Source organism: Amblyraja radiata, chromosome 31, assembly GCF_010909765.2.
Source record: "Amblyraja radiata isolate CabotCenter1 chromosome 31, sAmbRad1.1.pri, whole genome shotgun sequence".
Taxonomy (NCBI): domain Eukaryota; kingdom Metazoa; phylum Chordata; class Chondrichthyes; order Rajiformes; family Rajidae; genus Amblyraja; species Amblyraja radiata.
In genome coordinates this window covers 3,055,619-3,068,620 of record NC_045986.1, presented here as the reverse complement: position 1 = coordinate 3,068,620, position 13,002 = coordinate 3,055,619, and the positions used below count along the sequence as shown (strand labels likewise).

At 43.8% G+C, this 13,002-nt stretch overlaps 1 protein-coding gene across 1 annotated transcript in view; it reads left to right on the top strand.

Annotated features, from left to right (window-relative positions):
- The first annotated feature begins 1,192 nt into the window (after nucleotides 1-1,192).
- mmel1 (membrane metalloendopeptidase like 1) overlaps nucleotides 1,193-13,002 on the top strand; it is a 124,321-nt gene continuing 112,511 nt past the window's right edge. Inside the window, exons 1-2 of the mRNA XM_033048585.1 lie at nucleotides 1,193-1,903; nucleotides 1,998-2,161. Of these exons, the coding sequence (XP_032904476.1) occupies nucleotides 1,878-1,903; nucleotides 1,998-2,161 (190 nt within the window). The 5' untranslated portion in view covers nucleotides 1,193-1,877. The remainder of the gene's footprint in view (nucleotides 1,904-1,997; nucleotides 2,162-13,002) is intronic.

Here is a 13,002-nt window from a genome sequence, read left to right as displayed (position 1 = left end):
TGGCCATTTCCTTCGCTCCATAGATGCTGCTGCACCCGCTGAGTTTCTCCAGCATTTTTGTCTACCTTCGATTTTCCAGCATCTGCAGTTCCTTCTTAAACATATTCGCCGCAGTTAAGCCAATGGGTTAATCTTCACGCAATCAATACAGTCGAGAAGGGTTTCGGCCCGAAACGTCGCCTATTTCCTTCGCTCCATAGATGCTGCTGCACCCGCTGAGTTTCCCCAGCAATTTTGTGTACCTTCGATATTCCAGCATCTGCAGTTCCCTTTTGAACAGTCGAATTATTTGATCATTTTTTAGATCTATTTGTAGAAATTGTCAATAGACACAAAATGCTGGAGTAACTCAGCGGGACAGGCAGCAGCATCTCTGGAGAGAAGTAATGGGTGACGTTTCGGATCGAGACCCTTCTTCAGTCTTTCTTCAGAAATTGGCAGTTGTGTTGTCCATACTCGAAAAAAATGTTCGCAGAATTGGATAATTCACTAATCTATGATAGTGGAGGACGAGACAGCACGGTTTAAGGTCTCGAAATGATGGATCTCCGACGGTGCAACATTCCCCCAGCACTCGCAGACTATCCCCTTAGATTATCTCCACTCTGGGATTTAAGAGACCACACTCCCAAAAGTGAAAATTGACTTATTTTTTCTCTATCTTTACCGAAGTGCTATTGAATCGGACTTTTACCTCGATGTTCTTAAGTTCATAAATTATCGGAGCATAATTAGGGCCATTCGGCCCATCAAGTCTACTCCGCCATTCACTCGTGGCTGACCTATCTCTCCCTCTCAACCCCATTCTCCCCGTGACCCCTGACACAATACTGATCAAAAGCTGGATTGGGGAACAATTTAATTCAGAAATCGAGTCTTTAAAGTCTCCTTCAAGGAACAAACAATGTCGCCTGGGACCGAGTGAGATGCGTAAATGATAAATAGTTGCCCGTTCCAAGTAGGTCAAGTGTGCTGTGATATCGTGCTGTGATATTCCCGCAGTAACATTTACAACTGTTGCCATAACATCTCAGTGTCGGGTCCAGCTTTAACGGGTTCCAGTGAAATCCCTGTAGCTGCTGTTTAAACTAAAGGGGGGTTTAACCTATTTACTTGCACTCCTTCAGTGACTCGATGCGCGCACGCTGCCCACTATTAACACAGTGGACACGGGCTGGACATCTGACCACAATCAAACTTGGTGAAGCTGCATTGCGGGCAGGCGGCATCGCCGGAGCGCAGTCAGTCAGTTTGAGGGGAGCAGTGAATGAATGCATGAAGCGCAACTTATAAGCTCCGGGCCCGGGCTGGGATACTGCCAGTTCCCTTTCTCTCTCCATTCCTTGCCTCGGGACTGTGCGGAAACTGGTGGCCGGCAGTTGCAACGAGAAGGCGTGAATCCACAAAGGAATGATTGCGTTCCGTGCTCCTGACATCCCGCCTCTCCTTAGTTTCAGGAGCAAAGTCAGGATTGAATGCGGGCAACTTCCCCTCTCTGGGCTGACGGACACTTGCTAGCCGAAGTATTCCTCTAGCCTCTCAGTGTGAAGAAGGGTCTCGACCCAAAACGTCACCCATTCCTTCTCCCCAGAGATGCTGCCTGACCCGCAGAGTTACTCCACCACTTTGTGTCTATTCCTCCAGATCGCTGTGCTCCAAGTCGCTCTTGGATTGACACTGCCCTGCAAAGGGTCTTCTCCAAACTTGGGTGGCGCGCCCCATTCATCCTGCTCCCTTGCCCGGCTTCTGCTCCGAGAGAATCTACCATTCAATGGTGTCTGCAATCCTCCTGTACGACCAGGTTCCGTGGATCAATAAGAAAGACATCGTCTCTCGTTAACAAGTTGTGGGTTTTTTTCCATGGGATACCCATAACGATGGAAGATCAGACCAAAGTCCAAATGTAATGTAGACCATGTTTTGTTCGATGCGATTGCAGTCTCCTGTTGCGCTCGATGCTTGCTGTATAACGGTACCCGCTCTCTGTTCCCATCTAGAATCACCATAATGGGCAAGTCGGAAAGCCAGATGGACATCGTGGAGAAATCGACAAAATTGATGAAGAAAAGTTGGAGCTTGGTTGAAATCGCGCTCAGTGTGTTACTCCTCCTCATGACGAGCGCAGTGGTGGCCTTGGTTGTCCTGTATACAACACAACAAGGTAGGGGCACACCTCGTTATAAACTGCCCATCGTACTCTGAAGAAACTGACCTTGGATGTTTCAGGTGACAATGGGGATCTTTAAAGTTACTTCAGAATGTTTCTCATGTTATGGTTAGAATTGGAAAGACTAGCCTTTACTGTGGGGAGATGGTGGGGAGTTGGTGGGGTGTTGTTGGGGAGGGATGGGCAGGGGGTGGCTGAGCTACTGTGATTTTCATCGTGTTGTTTGCTAGTTCAGAAGGTAGCTGAGATTGGAATGTGCTGGCATGTGACAGATTCTTGGTTTCTTTCGTTAATCAGGTTTAGTGAACTGGGCCAGGTAATGTTGGGGATACAAACTGCAAATGTTGGAATTTTGAGCAAAACGTGAAGTGCTGGAGTAGGTCAGTAGATCGGGCAGCATCTGTGGAGGGAGTGGGCATACCATGCTTTGAGTCTGAAGAAGGGTCCTGACTCGAAATGTTGCCTGTCCATTCCCTCAGATGCTGCCTGACCCAGTGAGTTTGCCCAGCACTGCTCTGCTCCAGAAGTGGTTGGCACTGGTGTTAGGTTCACCGTCCATTAGTGATCTCTGCTATGAATTGTGCACTGCTATGATTTGCACAGTATGAGTATGAGCTCGGGTGCCCCTTCATAATCTACCCTCTAACTCTGGTTTTAGCAAAAACCTAGTTTGGGGCTGCACTCCAGAGACACAAGTGCAAATCCCAGCTGACATCTAGGTCCATTACTGAAGGTGCATTGCACTGAGGAAAGTGTTCATGGAGGATTGAAGCTTCACCTGCTCCTTTAGGAAAGTGTAAAAAATCCACAGGCACTTTCCATGAAGAGCTGTAGAAATATCCAGTGTTTAGCTGAATATTTATCCCGCAATTATCATGAATTATTTTTAAAAGAAAAGGATGGTAATTATATTTTATAATTTTGATGGAAAATGTGTGCATAATGTATGGTTTTTCATGAATTGTAGAAGTAACTGTGTCCAGGAGTACCTTCTCAATACGTATTAATTTTGAAAAATGAATGAATATGTACGCAGTTCAGAGGGATATCTGAGGGTTTCGGGCAATTGTGGAACCTTCAGCCCATTTTGAGTCAAGGTGCTTTAAGGGTTGGAAAAGAAAAGGAACACTATCACGAGTTTTAACACTTATTCCTAAAGTGATTTTGATGATCAATATGTCTCATTCCAGTGTGTCATAGAGTTTAATCTGTTTTGGGGTAAGGGTGAACTGTACAAAAGGGACGGATTGCATCTTAACAGGTGTGGGACCAGCATTCTGGCAGGCAGGTTTGCCACTGCTACATGGGTGGTTTAAAACTGAATAAGGGGGGTGGGGTGTCGAATGAGATAGTGGAGGATGGAGTTAAAGGGAAAGGGTTTCTTAAATGTGTGAGCGTAGAGACAGAGGGGTGTAAAATGAGGGTAGAAGCAATAGGTAGCAAGGTGAAAAGTAAAAGTGGCAGGCCGGCAAATCCAGGGCAAAAATCAAAAAGGGCCACTTTTCAGCATAATAGTATAAGGGGTAAGAGTGTTGTAAAAACAAGCCTGAGGGCTTTGTGTCTCAATGCAAGGAGCATTCGTAATAAGGTGGATGAGTTGAATGTGCAGATAGCTATTAATGACTATGATATAGTTGGGATCACGGAGACATGGCTCCAGGGTGACCAAGGCTGGGAGCTGAACATCCAGGGATATTCAATATTCAGGAGGGATAGACAGAAAGGGAAAGGAGGTGGGGTAGCGTTGCTGGTTAGAGAGCAGATTAACGCAATACAAAGGAAGGACATTAGCTTTGAGGATGTGGAATCGGTATGGGTAGAGCTGCGAAACACTAAGGGCAGAAAACGCTAGTGGGAGTTGTGTACAGGCCACCTAACAGTAGTAGTGGAGTTGGGGATGGCATCAAACAGGAAATTAGAAATGCGTGCAACAAAGGTAAAACAGTTATAATGGGTGACTTCAATCTACATATAGATTGGGTGAATCAAATTGGCAAGGGTGCTGAGGAAGAGGATTTCTTGGAATGTATGCGGGATAGTTTTCTAAACCAACATGTAGAGGAACCAACGAGAGAGCAGGCTATTCTAGACTAGGTATTGAGTAATGAGGAAGGGTTAGTTCGCAGTCTTGTTGTGCGTGGCCCCTTGGGCAAGAGTGACCATAATATGGTTGAGTTCTTCATTAGGATGGAGAGTGACATCGTTAATTCAGAAACAAGGGTCCTGAACTTAAAGAAAGGTAACTTTGAGGGTATGAGACGTGAATTGGCCAAGATAGACTGGCGATTGATTCTTAATGGGTTGACGGTGGATATGCAATGGAAGGCATTTAAAGACTGCATGGATGAACTACAACAATTGTTCATCCCAGTTTGGCAAAAAAATAAATCAGGGAAGGTAGTGCATCCGTGGATAACAAGGGAAATCAGGGATAGTATCAAAACAAAAGATGAAGCGTACAAATTAGCCAGAAAAAGCAGCCTACCAGAGGACTGGGAGAAATTCAGGGACCAGCAGAGGAGGACAAAGGGCTTAATTAGGAAAGGGAAAATAGGTTATGAAAGAAAACTGGCAGGGAACATAAAAACTGACTGCAAAAGCTTTTATAGATATGTGAAGAGAAAAAGATTAGTAGGTCCCTTGCTGTCAGAAATGGGTGAATTGATCATGGGGAACAAGGACATGCCAGACAAATTGAATAACTACTTTGGTTCTTTCTTCACTAAGGAAGACATAAATAATCTGCCGGAAATAGCAGGGGACCGGGGGCCAAATGAGATAGAGGAACTGAGTGAAATCCAGGTTAGCCGGGAAGTGGTGTTAGGTAAATTGAATGGATTAAAGGCCGATAAATCCCCAGGGCCAGATAGGCTGCATCCCAGAGTACTTAAGGAAGTAGCCCCAGAAATAGTGGATGCATTAGTGATAATTTTTCAAAACTCTTTAGATTCTGGAGTAGTTCCTGAGGATTGGAGGGTAGCTAATGTAACACCACTTTTTAAAAAGGGAGGGAGAAAGAAAACGGGGAATTACAGACCAGTTAGTCTAACGTTGGTAGTGGGGAAACTGCTAGAATCAGTTATTAAAGATGGGATAGCAGCACATTTGGAAAGTGGTGAAATCATTGGACAAAGTCAGCATGGATTTATGAAGGGTAAATCATGTCTGACGAATCTTATAGAATTTTTCGAGGATGTAACTAGTAGAGTGGATAAGGGAGAACCAGTGGATGTGTTATATCTGGATTTTCAGAAGGCTTTCGACAAGGTCCCACATAAGAGATTAGTATACAAACTTAAAGCACACGGTATTGGGGGTTCAGCATTGATGTGGATAGAGAACTGGTTGGCAGACAGGAAGCAAAGAGTAGGAGTAAATGGGTCCTTTTCACAATGGCAGGCAGTGACTAGTGGGGTACCGCAAGGCTCAATTCTGGGACCCCAGCTATTTACGATATATATTAATGATTTGGAAGAGGGAATTGAATGCAACATCTCCAAGTTTGCGGATGACACGAAGCTGGGGGGCAGTGTTAGCTGTGAGGAGGATGCTAGGAGGCTGCAAGGTGACTTGGATAGGCTGGGTGAGTGGGCAAATGCATGGCAGATGCAGTATAATGTGGATAAATGTGAGGTTATCCACTTTGGTGGCAAAAACAGGAAAGTAGATTATTATCTGAATGGTGGCCGATTAGGAAAGGGGGAGATGCAATGGGACCTGGGTGTCATGGTACACCAGTCATTAAAAGTAGGCATGCAGGTGCAGCAGGCAGTGAAGAAGGCGAATGGTATGTTAGCATTCATAGCAAAATGATTTGAGTATAGGAGCAGGGAGGTTCTACTGCAGTTGTACAGGGTCTTGGTGAGACCACACCTGGAGTATTGCATACAGTTTTGGTCTCCTAATCTGAGGAAAGACATTCTTGCCACAGAGAAGGTTCACCAGACTGATTCCTGGGATGTCAGGACTTTCATATGAAGAAAGATTGGATAGACTCGGTTTGTACTCGCTAGAATTTAGAAGATTGAGGGGGGATCTTATAGAAACTTACAAAATTCTTAAGGGGTTGGACAGGCTAGATGCAGGAAGATTGTTCCCGATGTTGGGGAAGTCCAGAACAAGGGGTCACAGTTTAAGGATAAGGGGGAAATCTTTTAGGACCGAGATGAGGAAAGCTTTTTTCACACAGAGAGTGGTGAATCTCTGGAATTCTCTGCCGCAGAAGGTAGTTGAGGCCAGTTCATTGGCTATATTTAAGAGGGAGTTAGATGTGGCCCTTGTGGCTAAAGGGATCAGGGGGTATGGAGAGAAGGCAGGTACAGGATACTGAGTTGGATGATCTGCCATGATCATATTGAATGGCGGTGCAGGCTCGAAGGGCCGAATGGCCTACTCCTGCACCTATTTTCTATGTTTCTATGTTTAAGTTCAAAGTCTCTTCATTAGAACTGGGAAATAAATCAAGTTCAAGTTAAATTGCAGAGAAGATGGGGGTGAAATGGATAGAGAGAAAATAATACTTCTGACAGCTTGAGTCCAGGATTGCCATGGGGATAAGTTGTAGAGAACATTCGGTTGATGGGCTCATGGAGAAAGACATGAATTGACCAAACGTTCTGAAGCAAGAGCACTTCAAGACTGAGAAAACCACCATGACAAAGCTGGAAGGTGCCTGACGATAAAACAAGCACAGCTGACCAGACGATGGTCGTGTAGCAAAGAAAACTGGGCCAATATCATGGAAGGTAGACAAAAATGCAGGAGAAACTCAGCGGGTAAGGCAGCAACTATGGAGCGAAGGAATGGGTGATGTTTCGGGTCGAGACCCTTCTTCAGATGGGACAGTTTACAACAGAAATGGGCGCTGGTGATACAAACGGAGAAAGCAAGTTACCTGACATTGTATAAGTTGATATTGAGTCCTTTATGGGCCTGTCCCACTTGCCGATTTTTTAGGCAACTGCCGGCGACTGTCATAGTCGTAGCAGGTCGCCGGAAAACCGGCGACAACCTAGGTCATCCTGGCGACAACCTACGACAGCACCTACGTCAGGAGAAGTCAAGCTACGCTCATTGGCGTCAAACCCACTGTCGCCGACAAATATTCAACATGTTGAACATTTAGCGGCGACCGGAAAGACGCTGCGACTTTTTAACGCGACTGAGGTGACGACTCCCGGTGACAACCGGCGAACATGTGGCGACAAAACTAGTCGCCTGTAGTTGCCAAATAAATAGCCTAAGTGGGACAGGCCCATTAGACTGCACCGTGTCCCGACAAATTGAAGAGCAGTTCCTCAAGTCTCGTTATAACTACATCTCATTTTGTGGACTCAATATCAAATTCTATAGCTTGAGGTAACTAATCTCAGTCTGTATCACAACTAACCAGTTCTTCTGTAAAGTATCCATTAAAAAATTGGCTCTGCATATTGTCATTAGCATAGCACGACACACTGGGCATTTCACAACTTTCATTTATATTTGCATTTTTACTTTCCAATGTTTGTTCACATTCTTTTCACTGAATGCAATAACCCATCAACTGGGCGACCTGTGCAATTTCACAGTGATTGTGAATCAGAAATATCCCCTTTATTCTCTCTCTCCCTTCCTTCCTTCCTCACCTTCTAACTTGAACTGAATTGATTTTCTCTTGTTCCCAATTCTGATGAAGATTCCACAACTCCCAACATTAAGTTTTTCTTCAATCACACGATGCTGTTATGCTGAGTGTTTCCAGTATTTTCTGTTTTTGTTTCAGATTTTCAGCATCTGTAGATTTTGAATATTTCTTGGTTATCAAAAAAAAAGAACTCTAGTCAGTTGTGTGCCAGGTGTAAATGATAGAGATGTGAACTGCGCTTCAAAGCTAGTTCAGTATATTTGTGGCCAGGTACAAAGGTGCCCTCTTTGTAATCTAACTGGTATATTGAAACCTTCCATTGTCACTGAATGAGATCCATCAGGTGCTCCAGATTCCTCCCACATCCCAAAGACGTGCGGGTTTGGCGGTGAATTTTGTAAAATTTGCCCCTGGTGTGCATGGTAAATGGGATAACTTAGAACCAGTGTGAATGGTCGATCGATGGTCAGCATCGACTTGGTGGCCAAAGGGCCTGTTTCCATGCTGTATCTCTAAACTAAGACTGCCAGCTCCCCCACACTACAGCCTGTAATATAACAAGGAGACTATTTCTTGCCGTGTGACTGGTCTTCTATTTACAGCCGACGATTTCTCAGTGACCTGCAAAATATCCTATTTACGTCTTTTCACCCCTGCTTTGTTGCATTTATTTTTACATTGAGTGAGTATATATAATATTGCCACACTTGACAATTGATATTCACCGGAGTGTGAATGAATTGTATGTGTTAGTTGTACTGTTAGTTCTGTTGATGCAGTGTCGGGCCAAACTGTCAGTGTCAGGAAGGCAGGAGCGCACATGCAAGTTGTCATTGGTGGGTTGACGGTGGAAAGAGTTAACCCCTTCAAGTTTCTGGGCATAAACAACTCTGACAGCCCATCCTGGGCCTGACACGTAGATGTAATCATGACAAAGGCAAGCCAGCACATTTATGTTCTTCGAAATATAAAGAAGTTCAGCATGTCACTCAATACTCTAATAAACCTTTAAGAATCTTGACTGGTTGCATCGTGGCCTGGAATGACAATTCAAACACACAGGTAGGCAAAAGGATGCAGAGAGTGTTGGACTGGCCTGTCACAGGCACTGCCCTCCCCACCAGCATGGACATGAGGCAGCATCTGTCATCAAGGATTCTCACCACATTGCTCTCTTCTCACTGGTACTATCAGCTGGTGGAACAGAACCCTGAGATCCAACAGGACCAGGTTTGGGGACCAGTTACTTTCCTCCATACATCATGCTCTTGAACCAACCTATAGAACCCAATTCAAGCTCAGCCACAGAACACTATAGACCACCTCTCCCACTACCGTGAACTTGTTTTTGCACTGGACTGATCTTCATTGTACCTGTGCACCTAGTTGACAATTGAACTCATGATATTGAAGGTGTCAGTGCAATTAGGGTGTTCGCAATCACAATAACCATATAACCATATAACAATTACAGCACGGAAACAGGCCAACTCGGTCCTTCTAGTCCGTGCCGAACACTTACTCTCACCTAGGCCCATCTACCTGCACTCAGACCATAACCCTCCAATGCTAACTATGTTTATTTTGGTTAAAAAGTTCAATATTGTGCTGGTGATGGTCTTTGAAAACTAAAAGAACATCCCTCGCTAGAACCAGGACTGCCGACTCATGCACCTCCCTTAACAGTCTGCCCAAAGTGATAGTGGACATCTCTGTGTTAAATCACATGCCTATATTGGTAATCATGCTAATAACAGCAACACCTCAATGACCACAGAAAAAGATGTGTTATTCAGAGTTCCAATCTGTTCCAACTCCAATGGTCCAATATTAATACTAATATAATGGGCGTCTGAGTTATTATTTTAGCTCTAAATTTCTAGGCTGCTTCATTACTGACTTTGCTTGATATAAATTTATAAATAATTCAAATTTTGATTCATTTCATATTTCTAAATACTCTGTCACTGGAGGTTAATGAATCTCTATTTGAGGTCATTTGAGGTCCAATTTCCTTCCTAAAAGTGTATCCCTTTCACTGGTATAACTCCAAAGCATTGATTAGAAGGAGCATGAGAACTTCTGGGTGGCAAACATAGAAACATAGAAAATAGGTGCAGGAGGAGGCCATTTGGCCCTTCGAGTCAGCCCCACCATTCATTGTGATCATGGCTGATCATCCCCAATCAATAACCCGTGCCTGCCTTCTCCCCATATCATATAAACCATATAACCATATAACAATTACAGCTCGGAAACAGGCCATCTCGGCCCTACAAGTCCGTGCCGAACAACTTTTTCCCTTAGTCCCACCTGCCTGCACTCATACCATAACCCTCCATTCCCTTCTCATCCATATGCCTATCCAATTTATTTTTAAATGATACCAACGAACCTGCCTCCACCACTTCCACTGGAAGCTCATTCCACACCGCTACCACTCTCTGAGTAAAGAAGTTCCCCCTCATGTTACCCCTAAACTTCTGTCCCTTAATTCTGAAGTCATGTCCTCTTGTTTGAATCTTCCCTATTCTCAAAGGGAAAAGCTGGTCCACATCAACTCTGTCTATCCCTCTCATCATTTTAAAGACCTCTATCAAGTCCCCCCTTAACCTTCTGCGCTCCAGAGAATAAAGACCTAACTTATTCAACCTTTCTCTGTAACTTAGTTGTTGAAACCCAGGCAACATTCTAGTAAATCTCCTCTGTACTTTCTCTATTTTGTTGACATCCTTCCTATAATTGGGCGACCAAAATTGTACACCATACTCCAGATTTGGTCTCACCAATGCCTTGTACAATTTTAACATTACATCCCAGCTTCTATACTCAATGCTCTGATTTATAAACGCTAGCATACCAAAAGCTTTCTTTACCACCCTATCTATATGAGATTCCACCTTCAAGGAACTATGCACGGTTATTCCCAGATCCCTCTGTTCAACTGTATTCTTCAATTCCCTACCATTTACCATGTAAGTCCTATTTTGATTTGTCCTGCCAAGGTGTAGCACCTCACATTTATCAGCATTAAACTCCATCTGCCATCTTTCAGCCCATTCTTCCAAATGGCCTAAATCACTCTGTAGACTTTGGAAATCCTCTTCATTATCCACAACACCCCCTATCTTGGTATCATCTGCATACTTACTAATCCAATTTACCACACCTTCATCCAGATAATTGATGTACATGACAAACAACAAAGGACCCAACACTGATCCCTGAGGCACCCCACCTGCCTCCAACCCGACAAACAGCCATCCACCATTACCCTCTGGCTTTTCCCATTCAGCCACTGCTGAATCCATCTTGCTATTCCTGCATTTATACCCAACAGTTGAACCTTCTTAACCAACCTTCCATGAGGAACCTTGTCAAAGGCCTTACTAAAGTCCATATAGACAACATCCACTGCTTTACCCTCGTCAATTTCCCTAGTAACCTCTTCAAAAAATTCAAGAAGATTAGTCAAACATGACCTTCCAGGCACAAATCCATGCTGACTGTTCCTAATCAGACCCTGTTTATCCAGATGCTTATATATGTTATCTCTAAGTATATTTTCCATTAATTTGCCCACCACTGAAGTCAAACTAACAGGCCTATAATTGCTAGGTTTACTCTTAGAACCCTTTTTAAACAATGGAACAACATGCACAGTACGCCAATCCTCCGGCACTATTCCCGTTTCTAATGACATTTGAAATATTTCTGTCATAGCCCCGGCTATTTCTACACTAACGTCCCTCAATGTCCTAGGGAATATCCTGTCAGGACCTGGAGACTTATCCACTTTTATATTTTTCAAAAGTGTCAGTACTTCTTTTACTTTGATACTCATAGTATCCATAGCTACTTTACTAGTTTCCCATACCTCACATAATTCAATATCCTTCTCCTTGGTGAATACCGAAGAAAAGAAACTGTTCAATATCTCCCCCATCTCTTTTGGCTCTGCAGATAGCTGTCCACTCTGTCTCTCCAATGGACCAATTTTATCCCTCGTTATCCTTTTACTATTAATATAGCTGTAGAAACCCTTTGGATTTACTTTCACCTTACTTGCCAAAGCAATCTCATGTCTTCTTTTAGCTTTTCTAATTTCTTTCTTAAGATTCTTTTTACATTCCTTATACTCCTCAAGCACCTCATTTACTTCATGCTGCCTATAATTATTGTAGATCTCCCTCTTTTTCCGAACAAGATGTCCAATTTCCCATGAAAACCAGGGCTCTTTCCAATTTTTACTGTTACCTTTCAACCGAACAAGAACATAAAGATTCTGTACTCTTAAAATTTCCCCTTTAAATGTCCTCCATTTCTCTTCTACATCCTCCCCATAAAACAAAATGTCCCAGTTCACTCCTTTTAAATCATTTCGCATCTCATCAAAGTTAGCCTTTCTCCAATCAAAAATCTCAACCCTAGATCCAGTTCTGACCCTCTCCATAATTATATTGAAACTAATGGTATTGTGATCACTGGACCCGAAGTGCTCCCCAACGCATACCTCCGCCACCTGTCCCGTCTCATTTCCTAACAGGAGGTCCAACACTGCCCCTCCTCTAGTAGGTACCTTATGTATTGCTACAAAAAACTATCCTGCACACATTTTACAAACTCCAAACCATCCAGCCTATTTACCGAATGTGTTTCCCAGTCTATGTGTGGAAAGTTGAAATCTCCCACAATCACTACTTTGTGCTTACTACTAATATCTGCTATCTCCTTACATATTTGCTCTTCCAATTCTCGATCCCCATTTGGCGGTCTATAAGTGTTGCTACACCTTTCCCACTTCTCAGTTCCACCCAAATAGCCTCCCTAGATGAGCCCTCCAATCTATCCTGCCAAAGCACTGCTGTAATATCTTCCCTGACTAGCAAAGCAACACCTCCACCTCTTGCCCCTCCAATTCCATCACACCTGAAGCAACGAAATCCTGGAATATTTAGTTTCCAATCACAGCCCTCCTGCAACCATGTTTCACTGATCGCCACAACATCATACTTCCAGGTGTCTATCCAGACTCTAAGCTCATCCACCTTTCAGGTGTCATCCACCTTTCATATCCCTTGATTCCTCAAGCACCTAGAGCTCTATCTAACTCTCTTTTAAATCCATCCAGTGACTTGGCCTCCACTGCCCTCTGTGGCAGGGAATTCCACAAATTCACAACACTCTGGGTGAAAAAGTTTTTTCTCAC